The following is a 17,802-nucleotide window of genomic DNA, read 5'->3' as shown; positions in this document are numbered from 1 at the left end:
TGTTATAAATTCTAATCGCTGTTACATAGGTGCTGCGGTCAAAGATCCTGCTGTTTATTTTAGGGAGGACAAGACGGTCCTTGTTTCTGACGTTAACGGAGTGCACATTAGATATTTTAGTAAAGAAGTTACTGTGATTACGTACAAAAAGACATATTTCCAAAATATATATTCCTGTTAAAGTCAGGAAACCCTTTTCTTTGTACAGACTTCTTAGAGAATAGTCACTGGGTTTACTATAGATTATGCGTAAGCATCGTTTTTGTATTGTGAATATTTTAACCGCATTGACAGAGTTTCCCCAAAAAATTACACCATACATTAATAATGGGTATACGTTCCCATAATATGCGTTTTTTGCAACTTCAACCGACGCTACATCGACCAATACAGATAAAGCATAGCAATAACTACCAAGCTTGTTATTTAGCACATCTATGTGATGTTTCCAATTTAAATTTTTATCTATAGTAATACCAAGAAATTTAGTAGTGTTTACCTCATCAATAACGTCATTTTCATAAGTTATGTGTAAATCTAAGTCAATTTTTTTGTAATTACCAAATTGCATATATTTTGTTTTAGAATTATTTATTTTTAAATTTAGTGATTTAAGCCAGGTAATAAGACCGTTCAATGTATTGTTTATGTCAAATTCGTAGTCAATTTTTGTTTTTCCGTTATTAGTAAATAATATTGTGACATCATCAGCGAACATAATAGGTATACAGCGTGTATAACACTGAGTAATATGTGGCAGTTCATTTATATATATAATAAAGAGAAGAGGACCCAGTACACTTCCCTGTGGCACTCCCAATATATTTCTTAAGTATGTCGATCTGGCCTCTTGCACGCATTTATTGCTAAATACGGTCAGACATAGTGCTTGTTTACGTTCCGATAGGTAACTACGTATTAAGTCATTTGCTACGCCTCGAATACCACATTTGTCAAGTTGTTTTAGCAAGATAGAGTGTATAACACAGTCGAACGCTTTTGTCATGTCCAAAAAAAGTGCAATACTGTCTTTTTTAAGATTTATAGCTTCCCACAAACTATGTAGAAATGTAAAAATGGATAGAGATGTTGATCTCATTTTACGAAATCCAAATTGAAACTGACTAAATATGTTACGTTTATCTAAAAAGTTTGTTATTCTTTTGTAGATAACCTTTTCAAATATTTTAGAGAAATTCGGAAGAAGAGCTATAGGCCTGTAATTTTCTGAGACTTCTTTGGAACCTTTTTTATGTAAAGGTTTTATTAATGATATCTTCATTTTATCAGGAAAGTAGCCTGTTTGTAGCATTAAATTAATTATATGTACTAGTGGCAATATAATAATGTCAACACTAGTCTTTATCACTTGCATTGAAATACCATCGTCGCCACAGCTTCGTTTACTTTTAATAGTTTTAATTATATGTCGAACTTCCTGTTCATCAACTGGATTCAAATATACGCTCTTACTTTCATGTTCTTGGATAGATTTGTAATTATTAACAAAATTGGAATTAAAACTTTGTGTAACATAATATCTATTTAAATGTTCAGCTATTTGTGAAGGGTCAGTTATATTTCCTTGATCGGTATGTAAATGTTTGATTGTTGTTGGTATTTCGTTTGTAGTTGTAGTATTCTGTTTAATTGTATTCCAAGTGGCTTTAGTTTTATTTGTACTTTTGGTTATGTAATTTATGTTCGTTTTGCGTTTAGAATGTCGTATAGTGGATCTAAGTATTTTTTTATATTTATTGTAATGTGAAATAGTAGAATCGGACCTATATTTTTGGAATTCAACGAAAAGTTGACGCTTGCGTTTGCTAGAAAGTTTAATACCTTTTGTTTTCCAATGTGGTTTCTTTCTGAAGGTCACTTTACATTTTTCTATCGGAAAACACAAATCGTATACAGTTTTGAATATATCAATAAATACATTATATGCCTCATTGGGATGAGTTTGCTCAAATACCTCATGGAACTTGATTTGAGATATATATTTCATAAATATGTCAATGTAATTATCAATTTTTCTTCTATAAACATACCAATGTCTGACAGAAAAGCTAGCGGAACAAGGAAATTTCAGCATTTGTGCCGTATGATCGGATATACCCAGATTTAATACTTCTGCTTTACATTTACTGAAATTTGTAACAATGTTGTCAATACAAGTCTGAGAGTGCGATGTAATACGTGTAGCTTTAGTAACTCTGCATCTGAATTTATGTATGCTAAGGATTTCCAGGAAACCTGACGTAATGTTATCCTTTTGGAAAAGGTTAATATTGAAATCACCCACTAACACTATTTTATTATTTAAATTTCTATGTTTTCTGGTCAATTTGAATAAGAGACATTCAAGCCGATCAAAGAAGATGGTAAAATTTTTACCAGACCTGTATAGGCATACTATTATTGTTTTCAAGTCAGGAATATTTACCCCACAACACTCGAAATTTTCCTCTACAGCAAATTCATGTAACCATTCCAGTTTATTAAAATGTATAGTATTTTTAACGAAAATGCATACTCCACCCCGTCTGTGATTTTTCCTGCAAAAATATTCCGCTAATTTATAACTTTCTATATGTACACAAGTCTGATCGCCATTTTTTAGGAACGTTTCGCTGAAACATAGTACATCCGGAGCCGTATCTGCGAGCGAATCTATGTAAATGTCAATTTCATTTAGTTTCGAGCGAATACTTTGGATATTCATATGGAAAACCTTAAAACTTCCTTTACTTTTATTCACGAAAAAAACTATGGTTCGAATTCCCTTCGCTGTAATTCAAATCGCAATACTTTCCACTATTACAAGTTATCTTAATATGTTTAAAGTAGTCCGTTATCCTTGTCTGGGAAGAATCTTTTGAATTAGTCGGTTTAGATATTTTTGAAATATTACATGTGCGATTTAAAGATGAGATCATTTCTGAGTGCATGTTATGAATTTTATATTTACGATTGTTATAATTTAAATATGTTCTATTATAATCCCTAGTATTGATATATTTGTTCAACGCAAGCACTTTGCCCACAGAACCCCTGCACTTAGTCAAATCAATATAACAGCAGTTGTCAAAACAAGTTAACAATGTTTTTAAGGAACTATTTAACATGTTCTCATTTAAATGTGGATTTTTATCTACACTCGTAACTATAACATTTGTATTAGAAAGTTCACTGAGTGCTACTGTTAAGTCTGCAATTAGTTTAGTGGGATTGCAGTCATTTGAACCAATTGATATCACTACGTAGTCGTCTTGCTTCAGGTTTTTTATAGTTTTAGCACTCATTGCTATGACATGTTTAGTAACGGCATTTGCCTTGATGTTGCCAAAAATGGTGTAATCATGTACATTTCTGCGTTCTTTTGATCTGATTTTCATTAGATCAGCAGACCATCCCGATGCCTGTTGATCACCAAAAATGTAGATGCTTGATGTTCCAACTTTTTTTGTGTATCTTTCTTCTAATATAGTTGTGCACGTCTCTTTCCTGTTTTTTAGTTCTGTTGACTCTTGTTTTAAACTTTCTATTTCTTCGTTGAGCTTCTGTCTAAATACTTCCATTTTTTGTAATTCCTTTTCTAAATTTTTAATTTTCTCTTGTAGATGCTCCACTTTAGTATTCTCATAATCAATATTAAGATTTGGTGTATTTTGAAAAATAGGTGATGAATTTATCAAGTATTGCCTGTTTTTCTTCAAGTTGCTTTTCTTTAAAGGTGGAGTTTGACACAAGGTTTTCAACATCTCAATATCGGATGTTAGTTTATTGATTTGTCTTTTTAGTTCATTATTTTCTATTATTGTGTTTTCAAATTCATTCTGTGTACTCATTAACTCCAACTTTAGTGCTTTCATTTCTTTTTGAAACTCTTCTGTGCGTGTTGTATCGCTGTGTTGCTTTATTGTACGATCTAAACTCTTCGATAATTTTTCAGGAGTGCTCGCCTCACTGTCGAATATTTGTGAATCGAAACTTTGTGCGGAAAGTTCGAACTGGATAATAGCAGGTGTATTGTTATCATCACAGACACTTTTATTAATTATTGGTGCAACTGCAACCTTTTCCGCTACACTATCTGTTACTGAGGATGTTTTGTGATCCCTTTTCCTCGTCGTTACATTAGATTGATCGTTATCTGACAAATTTAGGCTTCCTTTTGGGTGAATACATTGTTTACATTTCCAATTCTTTCGCGAATCTTGTCTCATTAATCTATACAGTTTCTCTGAAAATCCGGCACAGTCAAATTCATACGTATTTTTACACACTGAACATTTGATGGCATCTTTCAAGTCAATAACGGATCGACATTTGTGACATGCTACTAGTGTCGCCACCTTGCGGCCGCTGTCGGTACTCTTTATTCCTTTTTTTGAGGCCATCGTTTACAGAATATGCTTATTTTCTAAGAAAACAAAATAAAAAGCAAAAAAAAGAATAATAAGACTTAAAAAAAAAATAATAATAATAATGTCTCGGAATCGAACTCGAGCTCTAAGTCATTCGAAAGCAACCTCTGCCATTCTACCGTTGAACCATGAACACGATACTTTTGATGTCGAAATAGCGAGTCACGATGTACAATCGTTGCGTTGTCCGTCAGCAACAAAGTCCAAAGGTCACTTTTGTTATCCACTGATCACTTTGATTACACCAATAGTTCGTTAAAATTTTTAATTTAAATTTAAGCACTTTTCCACTGTTTGTTATTAAGTTTTAACACTTTCAATAGATTTGTCATAGAAATGGGCTGCTTTTGATTTAAATTTATTTAAGTATACTTGGTCGATTTAAGTTGTTATGACACAAAATTAATAATGTTCTATATTTTAAAAACACATTAACGAATATTGTCACAAACACTTTCACACGCGTATAGTGTCCACATATAATGTTTGTAATCGTTTCTGTCACTGTACTGATAAATATACAATTTTTAAATAAATTAAGACACGGAACAGATGTTTACTTTAGTGCGCCACCTGGCGGAAAAAAAAGACAACCACAAATTACACCCAAACTCACGAGAGAAATAAATGTAGGCCATACAAATATTTCTCCCGGCCCGGGAATCGAACCCGGGGACCTCTGCGTGGCAGTCCGGTATGGTAACCGTTCGGCCACGGAGGCAGTTACATTTGAAATTTAGTGTTAAGTCTCGTGAAGTGTATGACTAATGCAACAACGCGAATAGCCACTACCAAATCTTAAGGCGCCTTCAAATTAGACACTTACAAAAGCACTGTAGTGCACTACTAATTATTATATAATTTCTGTTTTATTTTCAATCAGTCTGTGGGCATTGTGGAGTACATACCTACGGGTGAAAGCCAATAATACCCCGAGTGTCGAGCAGTTGGGGTCTCGCCACCATGTGAATTTTAATTCATTTATGGCGAGAGTAACAATTCAACATTTGAGGACCTTCATGAAGGAGCTTTGGCCGAAGGGTGTCATATACTAACGTTTCCGAGACCGGCTACCGGACAACCACGGTGCGTCACACGTCGCAGACAATACGTTTAAATAATTAGTAATTACTTAGTGTTTTATTATATTGTTATGTACATTATGTTATGTACGTTAGTCTATGAGGTATGTATTTATGGATCTTTATAACCTGAACATAAATAAATAAATAATTTACAATAGTGGCGCGACTAGGGCGCTGCAGCTGCGCTTCTGAAATATTCTAAAAATTAGTAAATTAACTGCCTCCGTAGCCGAACGGTTACAATGCTGGACTGCCACGCAGAGGTCCTGGATTCGATTCCCGGGCCGGAAGAAATATTTGTATTGCCTGCATTTATTTATCTCGTGAGTTTGGGTGTAATTTATGGTTGTCTATGTGTGAGTCCATGGCACCCGCGATACAGGGTTTCCCTAGTGCGGGGCTATGAATGTGTGAATTTTTTACTATGATTATTGTAATTAAAGTCCCTAAAATGTCGAAGCGAAAAGCATTCACGTTAAATTGATTTCTTTTATTTCTATATTATTATTATTACTAATCATTTTATTTCGAGTAACTTTAACACAACTCATATTTCGGGCAACCGTTTCAATTTCATGTCAATTTGTATGTTGATGTTGCTTGAAGAAAAATGTATAACTATTATTGTTTTAGATAATTTAGATATTTAAATTCCATTATACTCGTAGATTAAACGTAGAGTATTTTTAATTTTTAAGTTTTTCCAATGAGTTCAAAATAAGAGAAGGTTGGATTAAAGCTGCAGGAAAATCGAAATACTGGTTTTCTTATTACTATTTCTGACTTTGTTTAAATTTCTATAGCAGATGCATTTAAAAAATAAGTAAAATAAAATCGGCTTTATTTTACATGTGCATGCAAAATTAATTAGAAACAATTATAGAAAATTACATAAATCCTTCATAAAAACCAACATAATTTAATTTTTATTGAATTGATATTCAATTATTTTTTGTGAAATTACTCCACTAGTTTGTTATAATTATTAATACAAAGATCGAACACTCAGAAAAAATTCCTTCGATCCGGTCGGAATCGTCGGTTCGAATCCGATCGAAGGAATTTTTTTTAAAACCCTGTATTAATAATTATAACAAACTAAAGGAGTAATTTCACAAAAAATAATTGAATATCAATTCAATAAAAATTTAATTAATACAGTGAATAGCGACATTTCTCGCCAGGACTGGTAGCTGTAAAGGTACTAACTGGGTGATAAATCTGTAATAGATTTCTCATAGATGGCGCTACGACTAAAAAGTCGTTGAAAGACCAAGTACAAAGACACGACGCAAGCACATAGAAAAATTCGTGAGGTCCGTTGGTTCGTTCCGTGGCTTAGTTGGTATAGCGTCTGGCACGGTATGCAAGAAGACGTCGGTTCGAATCCGACCGGATCAAAGGAATTTTTTCTGAGTGTTTTTTCTAAGTGTTCGATCTTTGTATTAATAATTATAACAACATAATTTAATTTATTAAATCCGTTGATGGTCCGAGTTTACACTTGACAATGACAGCATCACCAACCCGTGGTAACGTATAATGGAAAGCTGGCACTGGCGACGATCGCCATATTTTTTATATTATTCTTATAAAACTGACACTGACCCCTAGCGGGTAGATTGTGAGGACTGTAATTATGTTCATAAGATCTTAAAGTTCACCACATTCACACAATAAATGAATTCTATTCTGTTCTATTCTAATAAGATACACTCACCTAACTTTACTATGGTCAATTGGCGTTTCTCTGAATCTTCTCTGGAACTGAAACGATCAAGCATTTATCATTCAAGAGCAGGGTGAACCTATATGAAGAAATTCGATGGATAAATAGATGCCCTATTCCCGGCGGGCTTTACTTAGCACCTATGGTACTTTTCACCGTGCACGTGAAGTTGCTGCCCAGTCCCCTTTGCTCCCAATGTGTCTAGAGATAGTAATAAATAATAGAGCGTTACGTGATGAATACAAAGCGAAATATCTTAGGGCCTAGCCGCTAACAAACAAGTAGGAAAACGCGTATCAACGAGACCTTCAGTCGTATGGCAAGACATGATACGATTTTACCGTAAAAAAAAAGGTGGACTGTAAACGTACATCTGACGTAAATACATTTATTCTACATAAGTAGCAGGCAATTCAACTTGTCAGGATTGCTATAAGAGCTCATACTAGCCCCCCTGGCTAGAGTAAAGTTAAGTTTCAAGAAAACATTTCAAGTGTAAATTAAGTTTTAATTTCCAAAAGCCAAAATCTTTTATTAATTAGTGTAAATTCACCATCACCATATTAAACAAGGAATAGAGGCAAGCGCCTACACTTGAATTATACGAGCGGATACCTACTCACAATGTTTTACTAGGCGTTAAAAATTTAAATTTTCCTCGTTTTCATTTTTCTTCAAAGTTAATTTATCACGAATTAAAGTACATTCACCGTTCATAACCTACTCATTAAATTACTCTACGTCTTCAGATAATACAATTTAGACAATCATTAGCGTGATCAGGCTGAAACTGAAAGAAATCCGAAATAAATACAATAAATACTAATGCCTATAACTACGTTTCGTTGGAGTACAATACACCAATATAACGGGACGCCTAGGACATCGAGTCGATAACCAGAAGTAGAGAAATGTCATTTAATTTGTTTGAAACTATTCTGCCAATATCACTACGGTGACAACTGCGCTCCGATTGGCCAGCTCGAATTCGAAACAATTGACGGGTTTCATTTCAAAACGACCAGTTTAACTTCAGTTTTGCTATAATGGACGAAAACTATAAAATTGCATATTTAATACTTAATTACCGATGAAATGTAATTTTGTTTGTTTTGTAATTAGATGTTTTGCTGTTTTTCTGACACCATCGAATGGAACAACCCCAAATAGAGATCTTTATTGCAATAAATACAATATTAAAATTAAAAAATTAAAATTGTTTATTCAGTAACATAATGTACAGAGAAAACTAAAGACTACTTATGCGATTTAATGTAAAAATAACACATGTACCTGAACTAGGAAATTCCTGTATTTCAGGTAAAAAGTACTATATATATATAATATATGCAGGCGTACACACAAGTCAGTTGTTGGCGCTGCCGCTGTATTATTTCGGCTTTCTAATTTGTGATTTCATGGGCCTTATCATGACCTCTTATTACAGTTCAGTATAGGTTCGTAACGACAAAAAAGCGGGATGGCGATATACACTTCATGTAGCGCTGTCCCACAACGATTCATTTTAGGTCCTAAACTGAATCGCAATAAGAGTTCATGGTAAGGCCCCAGTGCAAACGAGAGTTGATATTTAAAGTGACATAAGGTCCATTTGCGTGATGAGTTGCCAGGAATGGATGACCCTTATTTCATCACTATTTTTGGTCATACACTCGATGGCCTAGGACTATTTGTGTATATTTGTTTACGGAAATCTCACCTTTATGCTGTTAAGCATATCCCCTTGTGTAGCTGTGGGCCGCTCGTCGGAACGCACGCTAGGCGCTGCTCGAGGCGCGGGCGCATCCCTACGTGCGCCTAAAGACGCCGCACCCACCGATCCCATGCGCGGCGCTGATACTGTAATAGTTATTTTTGATACAAGTGCGGAAAGTTAGTCATTATTCACCAGAGCCAGAGGCGAGGGTCAAGACTCGAGACAAGTGAAAATGACAACGTGTATCAAACGACGTTTTTTAATACATTTGCGAGAAAACTACATTGAAAGTGAAATAGAACAGTATTTTTAATAAAACTCATTTTATTTCCTTGTCTGATAAAAATTCGACAACGGTACATCAGACTACACATTTTTGTTCGAAAATCGCCTCCAGTACAACGGAATGAGAAACACCAATGTGTAGCTTGATATGCAGGCGTGTGACAATGGCAACTGTTGCCAGTATTCAGCCACATTAAAATGACTATTTTAGCGACGCGGCGTCGTTACATGATAGTACTCTATCATACATCTTTATGGAAAATATTTTGGTATTTTTTAATGTAACCCGTTGTTTTATAAAACAGCTATGCAATTGAAACAAATAAGATGTTTGTAAGTAAATATAAATATTATAGACGAATGACTTTACGTCACAAGGCACATAAATATTAAATAAATATACAGTACAACCTTTTTAGTTCTATGTTTAATACTTGAAACAATAGTAAATTTAAAAAAATGGAAAAGTAAAAAGCACTAGTGCGAAAAATCCAACTTTCGGCACGATTTGTAGTACGAAAAATACCACGTTTTGAGAACTGTATTAAATAAGATTTATTTACAATTATTTTTAACGTAGATTTGTTCATTTAAAACCAACGTATGTACGAAGTTAGGACCAGAACGTAAAGCGCCTTATCCAGCGCCGAAAGCACCTTACCCAGTGCTGGTGCAGGGTGTGCGGCGCCCTCGCCGGTACTCCGCCGTGGGACCTCGAAGCCGAGGTCCTGGCGGAGGTCCACGCCTACCGGCGGGGAATGAGGGACCGAGGCGAGCGCCCTGCTCCCCAAGAGGTCGAGCGGGAGCGCCGCCTCGCAGCGCAGCGCATGCGGGACCGGTGGAAAGAGGGCTTGGCGGATCCCCCCTATGGCGCTCGTACCATAGGGGCGATCCGCCCTGTCCTCGTAGAGTGAGTAAACCGGTCCCACGGGCCACTGTCGTACCACCTTGTGCAGGTGCTGACTGGACACGGGTGTTTCGGTCACTACCTGCACAAGGTGGCGAGGAGGGAACCGTCCCCGTCGTGCCACGAGTGCGGCGCTGCGGATGATACCGCGCAGCACACCCTAGAGGTGTGCAGCCGGTGGGATGAGCAGCGCCGCACTCTGACGGGGACTGTAGGGCAGGACCTCTCGCTGCCGAGCGTGGTTGCCGCCATGCTCGATAGCGAGGAGTCCTGGGAGGCGGTGGCTTCCTTTTGCGCAGAGGTTATGTCGCAAAAGGAGGCCGCGGAGCGGGTGCGCGAGGACGCGGCGGACGCGCACCCGCTTCGGCGCAGACGTACCTACGGGGAGAAGGCGAAGGCAGTTCGCTGCTCGCCTGATCCCCTAGTGAGGCCAGCGGGCTCTGGACAGGGACTCCGGAGCCTGCATTGCACGAACTCACTCGTCTGGGGGGCGGGTCGGAGGACAACCGACTCGCCCCTCCGTTGGCGCGGGAGCCCTGGCGCAAGCTAGGGCGGCCGGGCGGCGTCGTGGTGAATGTTCACCGATTCCAAGGCGCCGACTCAACCGGCGAGAGGGAAACCCGGGGGGGTTTTAGTGAGGTAGGCCCTCCAGTCTGGAGGGAGAGTCCCCACATAACCCCTGAGTCTCCCTGGGCTCAGGGGTATCCATAAAGATTTCCCCCCCGTCAAAAAAAAAAAAAAGGGTGTGCGGCGCACACTGGCGCAGGACCTTGGGGGACACCGAGTACCGGTTGTGTTGCTTCGAAAGAGCCTGCGTCGTCATTCGCGGCGCGAGCGAAATAAACGGACTATAGCTTCCCCTTAGTATGGTTTAAAGCACTCAAAACCATACTCAAGTCCCTGCCATTAGGGTCGTATTTCCAGTGCTTGTGTTTCCAGTGCAACCCTAACTCGTCGTATTCCAGAACTCTACTCAATACTCAAGTCAGGACTTGAGTATTGCAGTGAGCACTGAAAATCATACTCAAGTCCTTGCCGTTAGGGTCGTATTTCCAGTGCTTGAAATCATCATCTTGAAATCTCAAGTCTACTCAAATCCTGACTTGAGCATTGAGTAGAGTTTTGGAATACGACCCGAGTAAACTTTGTATTTATCTCTCGCTGTTGAGATGCGAGTTAACGGAGTTGAAAACTGTGAAGGTGTTGGATAAATACTAATTTTTAATCAGATTTAAAAAAGGAGGTTATCAATTCGACTAAATTTTTTTGTGTATGCTATGAGTTGATGATTCTTTTTTTGTTGGAAAGGTACCCCAGCTTTTGTCCCAATGAAATTTGACAGGATAAATAACATTCCAACCTACCAACAACCGGAAATATTCCACCTCTAGGGATGACAAACTAGTGGATGAATCCAATTTCGCGCACTTTTCGTTGATCGATTTCAATAAAACTTGGCAATTAGATATAATTCCAATAAAAAACCAATAAGCAATCGTTTGCTTGTGGTCGGTTGTGTTTAATAATGTTTGTTTAGTAAAATGTAAAAGACCTTACAACCGGAACGAGGACGCCAATGCGTCTCTCGTTGCATAGGCGGGCTAATTTGCATTTAAAAATGTCAAATATAATTTATAAGCATCCTGTTTAACAGTACTTACCTCAGGATCAATAGAAAAATAAGAGGCCCGTGTAAAACAAAAATTTTATCAACAAAACATTTTATTATAGTTCTACTAATTACTACAAGCTCACAATGTGTTACATGTTTTCATTGTTCAATAGCTGAAATTAGAAATAGCTCATTTGACCAACCAGGGTAAACATACCACCACCAGCGTCCATGGCACCAGCTAGTAAAATATAAACATTATGGATGCCGCTATGTCAAGTACCAAGTCACAGTACTATTTCCTGTCACCTATTATCAAATGTTATTGAATGTTTCATTAACATTTGCACTACTTATCATATAACAATATTGTTACATTATTGCACATTACTCATATGTACAGTTTACATTGTACATATGTACAATTCGAGTGAGCAAGCACTAACAAAAATTCGTAGAGGTTTATTGATAAAAATTCTTCTTCAAAGTCTAAATTAAATTTTCTAACTACTTCTTCATAAAGTATAAATTTTATTAGACATATTTTGGAAATAAAACTAAACAAATAGCTGTAAATATACACACCTCTCATAGAATAATGGCATAAGTGGAGTTATGCCAAACATGTTTATAGCTCCATTAGATACAAAAAATATAACCCACATCCTCTCCAATTCTCTTAACTCTACCTACAATATTAGTCGATAAAGTTGCAAGAATGGGAGAGGATGTGGGTTATATTTTTCTGTATCTAATGGAGCAATATGTGGATCAATGGGCTAAGAGCAGTGATGAGATATCTGTGATAAGGGGTACATATGGTACAAAACTATCCAATTGCGTCCTCCAAGAAATACCTGGTTCAAGGAAATGTAACATCAAAAGTATCAAAGTCACTGTTAGTAATTGCTCTTAGACCGCATTCTGATCACATTCCATTAAATGAATTTTTATCTCATGAGAAGGGCAGAATCCCCTCAATGCCAATTCTGAAACAAGTTGGAAGACATGCTTCATTTCAACTCATCCATAGAACAAAAATCTATGTGCAAGACTACTTGTTCTCAGGACATAGTACATTTTGTATGTTCTTCTTTGCTGTGGATGTCAGATCAACCATTCTTTGATTTAATATGTCCGAAACGAAATAAGATATATAAATTCTCAAAACACCTAATACATGGGCCTTAGTTTGACTAATGAAATGATTCTCGTAATGTACATGCTTACTCTCTTTTTGCTTTATAATCATATCAGACTCTGTTCTTCGGATGAGTCGATTGAATGTGATCGATATATGAATTGTCGAGCTCAATATCAATTAAAAAACATTGGTCAGGTAGGAGAGCTACATTTAATGCTGAGCAAAGTGTTGACACAAAGTGCTGAAGCACTATACTCCTACGTGATTCTTGCTTTCTAATGAGAAGCAATACCTCTCATGGGAGTAGTGACAGATAGTAAGATAGTTATTTATTTTATATATACACATACATAATGAGGCCAACATAAACGCCCAAACATTTCAGGCTTCAAAAATAGATAAAAGAAAATAGTGAAGAAATAAACGTTTTTGATGGAACTCCACTTATGCCATTCTTCCATGAAAGGTGCGATATGTGTACAGTCGTTTAAGCAGTATTGCACTATTGACAATTCTCTACAATGAAAATATCATAGTGCTAACTTACATAAGTGCTATTTCTTTGGGTTACACTGTACAGCATGAGGTAGACCTGTCAGCAAAATATTAACCCATTGTGTGGCCACATACAATTGTTTGTGACACTTATCAGACAACTACAGTCATTGTTCTGAAACTTCTCATATATTACTTGAAGTAGTAAGTAAATAATCTGGTCTCCAGTAATGAGTCTAGATTGCAAAATATGTACAACCAAATCGACACCTATATTTACGTAATTTGAACTCTAAGGTAAAAATTAACAGCTCAAAATAAGTAATCTTTTATCTTTCATCATTCTTTATTCTGTGTTTTGGTGTTAACTTTTCAAATTCATCTAGAGGGTCTTTAGGTTCTAATTTCTTTTTGTCCTCAATCTGTTTCATTTCAAATGCTCTTTCCATTTGCTTTCTCAGAGAAGCAGGTCCAGCAAAAGTAGCTGGTGCCGTTTTGGTCTCGGGAACAAAAATTTCAAATGTCTTAAAATATTTTATTACATTATTAACATCATCTAATTTTAATTTGTACTCTTGGGCTATTTTCTCGGGAGTAACTTCGTTCGGGTTACTCTGATGCGCAGCTAAAAATTCTAATGCCTTACGTAGTGTTACACGTCCATAGGATATTTGGTCAGGCTCTTTAAAGCCATATTCATAGTCTTCTGGCTGCATTCGGTACATGGGCAATGGTCGGTTAGGGTTCTTCTGCTGAATTTCTCTAGTAATATCTTCTTCGGGTTTCCCTTCAGAAGTTACATAAACATCCTTTAGCATTTTGTCGAGTTCTGCATCTTTCGTGTTTAATTTCTCGTTAAGTTTTGGATCTTTGTCCATAGCACGTCTCATATCATCAATAGCCTGCTGATATCTGGGCGCAGGTGTCGGCTTTTCCTTGGATATCACGCGATGGGCCCGGTTTTCTATATTGAATGACTTAAAAGGTCGTAATGCTTTTGTTACTAAGGCACCCATTTCAAATTGCTTTTAGTAACTCTGGTAGTGTTTAATAAAACACAAAACATCGCTTTATACGCAAACAACACTGATTTCTTTTAATTGCACCATTTCCAGTCATCTCATATGTCTACATTTAGGTTATGTTATTTAATTTGACAGGAAGGACTTACTTTTGACAATTTTATTCTAAATTTAAAATAAGTTGCCTGTAAAAATAATTTGTCGCGGAAACAGAACGACTCTGTACCAGAAACCCAATCAACTCGCCCGGGTTTTAATTGGATATTTACTCAAAGCGTCGGGTTTTAACCCATTTCTGCCTAACATTGTGGGCAGGAACAATGCAGAACTTGGAATAGTGAAATGAATAGCCATTAAAAATTTAACAAATTAATCTTGTTGCGAGTTTTGGCAATGACAGGTTTAATCTTGCCTCATTCTAACGCTGAAGTGGAGAGGCTTTTCTGTCATGAGCATTATTAAAAATAAACATAAAAATAGAGTGAGCTGGTCACCTTAAATTAAATGTTAAGGGTCAGAGATGAGACATGTGCGATATACTTAATCCCACATAACATCTTAGAACTAATAGGAAAAACAAAACAACTAGAATAAAATATCGAAAATAAAGCTGGACCTTCAACCTCACAAGATGATAATGATGATATTCTTTTGGATTTTTAATTAGTAAAGTAGTAGTAGTAAGTAGCAATTTCATACAGTTTTTGTTTAGCCACTTTTGACTACTTTTATCAAAATTTTATTTCTTAGCAGAATCTAGCAACTTTTATATTTAGGTTTAGCTATTTCCTCCCTGGACAAGGTGGTAACACTGGTAGGCGGATGACGTTATGCCGCAACATATAACTAACAAACAAAATAATAATTTTACATGAAACACGAATATTGAAAATAATAAAGTACTCACATAACTTCGAAAAATCGTGTTTAATCGTAGCTTTGGAATCATGACCCATATGATTGTACTTTTCAACCGTAGTAGTGTTTGTTGCGCGACTACGGTCTATTACACGTATAGGCGACCCAAGTGGACTTGGACTCGGACTACGGCCAAGACGCCGCCTTTGTTGGTTGAATAATAGATCTCGCGGTACTGTAAGATTATTTATATTAAATAATTGTCAATTGATATTTTATTGTAGCACCGTCAACATTTTCAAGTGTTCTTGTCGTAAGTGACACAGTATACGAAAACTTAAGTGCATCTTGCTCGTCACTACACTAAGGGTCGTATTCCAGAACTCTATAATGCTTAAGTCAGGACTTGATTATGATTTCTAGTGCTTGAAAACATACTCAAGTCCTAACTTAAGCATTGAGTAGAGTTCTGGAATACGACTCCAAGTAACAATATTAATAATAGTAAATACTGAATGACTGACTCGCTTTTTTCATTGGATAATGCGTTCTGAAAAATCTCTAAATTTATCAAACCAAACAACTAGTGCCATACATATGTTCATATTAGATACACGATTTCCAAGACTAGTCTGTTCCACCGCGATATTGGCACTTCTACAAGGTGGCGTTGCTATAGATCCGATAGATTTCTTAGGCTTGTCCTGATTATTATATGCGTTAACCTTATCCGATTTAAACGTACTGTTCATCAAAAGGAATTTCTGGAACATAAAGTAAAAATAATATTTATTTTAGATAAATTATTAATTTAACTTAATTTTATTTACATGTCATAATTTCATACTCTGGCGTCACTCAAAGATTTTATTGCTGGATTTTGTGTTGTACTGTATGAAGGTATTGGAGGATACATTGTTGTGAAGGGCTTCGGATCCGAATCCTAAAACAATGAAAGAAACAGTTATCCATCAAGTACATTCGTTCCTTAAATTATTAGTTTATCTGTAATCACAATTACTTACATTCGCAGTTTGGCGTGACGACTGTGAACGTGCTGATCTACTAGAACCACTGCGAGAAGCTGAATGCAGTGGTGTAGCGTTCAGTAGGGTATGGCGTGGTTCTCCGGTGCCATTAGTCCGTCGCACCGGTCCGCCAGTTGCATCTGCAACATCCCTATAGTAAAACGCAAATAAGAAATATGATAGAAAATAAGAAAAAAAGATAATGTAATTTATTAATCTTTACTCAACACTTACCTTTTACTATTTAGAAGGACGTGACTCGGGTTCAATTTGGATGATCTCACTCTGAAGTCACGTTGATCCCTTTCGGTTGTCTTACTAGGAGCTATCCAAAACAGATAAAGATAATGAAGAAACCAAGTCGATGCTTAGTAGTACCTACCTACGTATTTATTTCAAACCAGACTATTGGGAAAATTTGTTCAGCAAAACGTTTTAATTTTCGGAAATGGGATCAATTGATTGGAAGCAACACATTTTCAATTGTTATAAGTATTTTCCGTATATGTATACTTTCAAATACCCACAACATGCGAGTTGGTGTAATATGTAATGGTATTTAGTATCTTTATTCTCTCCGGTAACAACTCTACAACCAGAAAAAAAGAAAGCATTTTAGAGAGTATTTTTACATTAATTACCTCAGAACAGTAAAAAGGTAGGCACCTATCAAAAAGCTGCTCGTAAATAAAAGCAATACTAACCCTGTCCAACAAATTACAACACATACTGGAATTACATCTTTCAGGAGCAATTCCGGAACAACACACCGCCAAGTTCCACATACCATCATTGCAATGACGAATACTTGTAATACAAGGTTGACACAAAATAATCTTCCTCCAAAGAGAAATATTTTCAACCTGAGTGGAAGATTCGCTTTCAAGATTATCCTCGAAAATGTTATTTCTAATAAGACAGCCTTTCACAAGAGTCACCTTCGCGGAAGGATTGACGGACAAATCACAGGACGTTAAAAATTTTTCTTCTTCCTCCACCTCCACCTCTGTTTGAAGAAAACATGTTTTTAGTGACCAACACAGTAGTCACTTGCTTTCTCGTTCATCGATTTAAAATAACACTGTTTTAGAGTGAAACCGAAATTTTTTTTACAGATTTAGGTATAGTGACAATTGGCGGTGAATTGCTTATAGTTAAGAACAACTGAAGCACAAACAGTGCTACTTTAAATCGATATAAGTTTAGCTAGTCATAGAAAAGTCGACAATATTGAAATTTCATCAATTGACTAGCTCTCGACATGAAATAACACTGTTTGGAACGTTTATTCGTTTATTTTATTAAAACCTTTTGATTTTGAAGGCCACTTCCATAAAGGGCTACTGGCTCGTGTATTCTTATACTTTTTCATATTGATCACATACATATTTGAATAACACTAAAAATTTTATTTATTTTGTTTGAATAATAAACATCAAAATGCACGACCCACTGGAAATCAATGTGAAGAATTTTGTCTTTCTAAGTGA

The 17,802-nt window shown here is 36.3% G+C and overlaps 2 protein-coding genes across 3 annotated transcripts in view; both read right to left on the bottom strand.

The window, feature by feature from the left end:
* Positions 1-17,802, bottom strand: part of LOC113239864 (dual specificity protein phosphatase CDC14AB-like) — a 66,316-nt gene that overhangs the window by 43,305 nt on the left and 5,209 nt on the right. For both annotated transcript variants that reach the window (XM_026477023.1, XM_026477024.1), the window contains exons 8-14: positions 16,547-16,637; positions 16,310-16,463; positions 16,132-16,227; positions 15,880-16,048; positions 15,334-15,519; positions 8,965-9,104; positions 7,236-7,282 (exon numbers count right to left, since the gene is read on the bottom strand). In XM_026477023.1, coding sequence (XP_026332808.1) covers positions 7,236-7,282; positions 8,965-9,104; positions 15,334-15,519; positions 15,880-16,048; positions 16,132-16,227; positions 16,310-16,463; positions 16,547-16,637 — 883 coding nt within the window. The remainder of the gene's footprint in view (positions 1-7,235; positions 7,283-8,964; positions 9,105-15,333; positions 15,520-15,879; positions 16,049-16,131; positions 16,228-16,309; positions 16,464-16,546; positions 16,638-17,802) is intronic.
* Positions 12,533-14,760, bottom strand: LOC113239867 (protein NDUFAF4 homolog). The gene has a single exon (XM_026477027.1). The coding sequence runs from the start codon at positions 14,418-14,420 to the stop codon at positions 13,734-13,736; it is 687 nt and encodes a 228-aa protein (XP_026332812.1). The 5' UTR covers positions 14,421-14,760; the 3' UTR covers positions 12,533-13,733.

Source organism: Hyposmocoma kahamanoa, unplaced genomic scaffold, assembly GCF_003589595.1.
Source record: "Hyposmocoma kahamanoa isolate Upper Pololo Valley unplaced genomic scaffold, ASM358959v1 116, whole genome shotgun sequence".
Taxonomy (NCBI): Eukaryota; Metazoa; Arthropoda; class Insecta; order Lepidoptera; family Cosmopterigidae; genus Hyposmocoma; species Hyposmocoma kahamanoa.
This window is presented reverse-complemented; position numbering and strand designations above follow the sequence as displayed.

Bases quoted from the DNA above. Each gene is read 5' to 3' on its own strand.
- LOC113239867 (XM_026477027.1), bottom strand. From the start codon at position 14,420: ATGGGTGCCTTAGTAACAAAAGCATTACGACCTTTTAAGTCATTCAAT.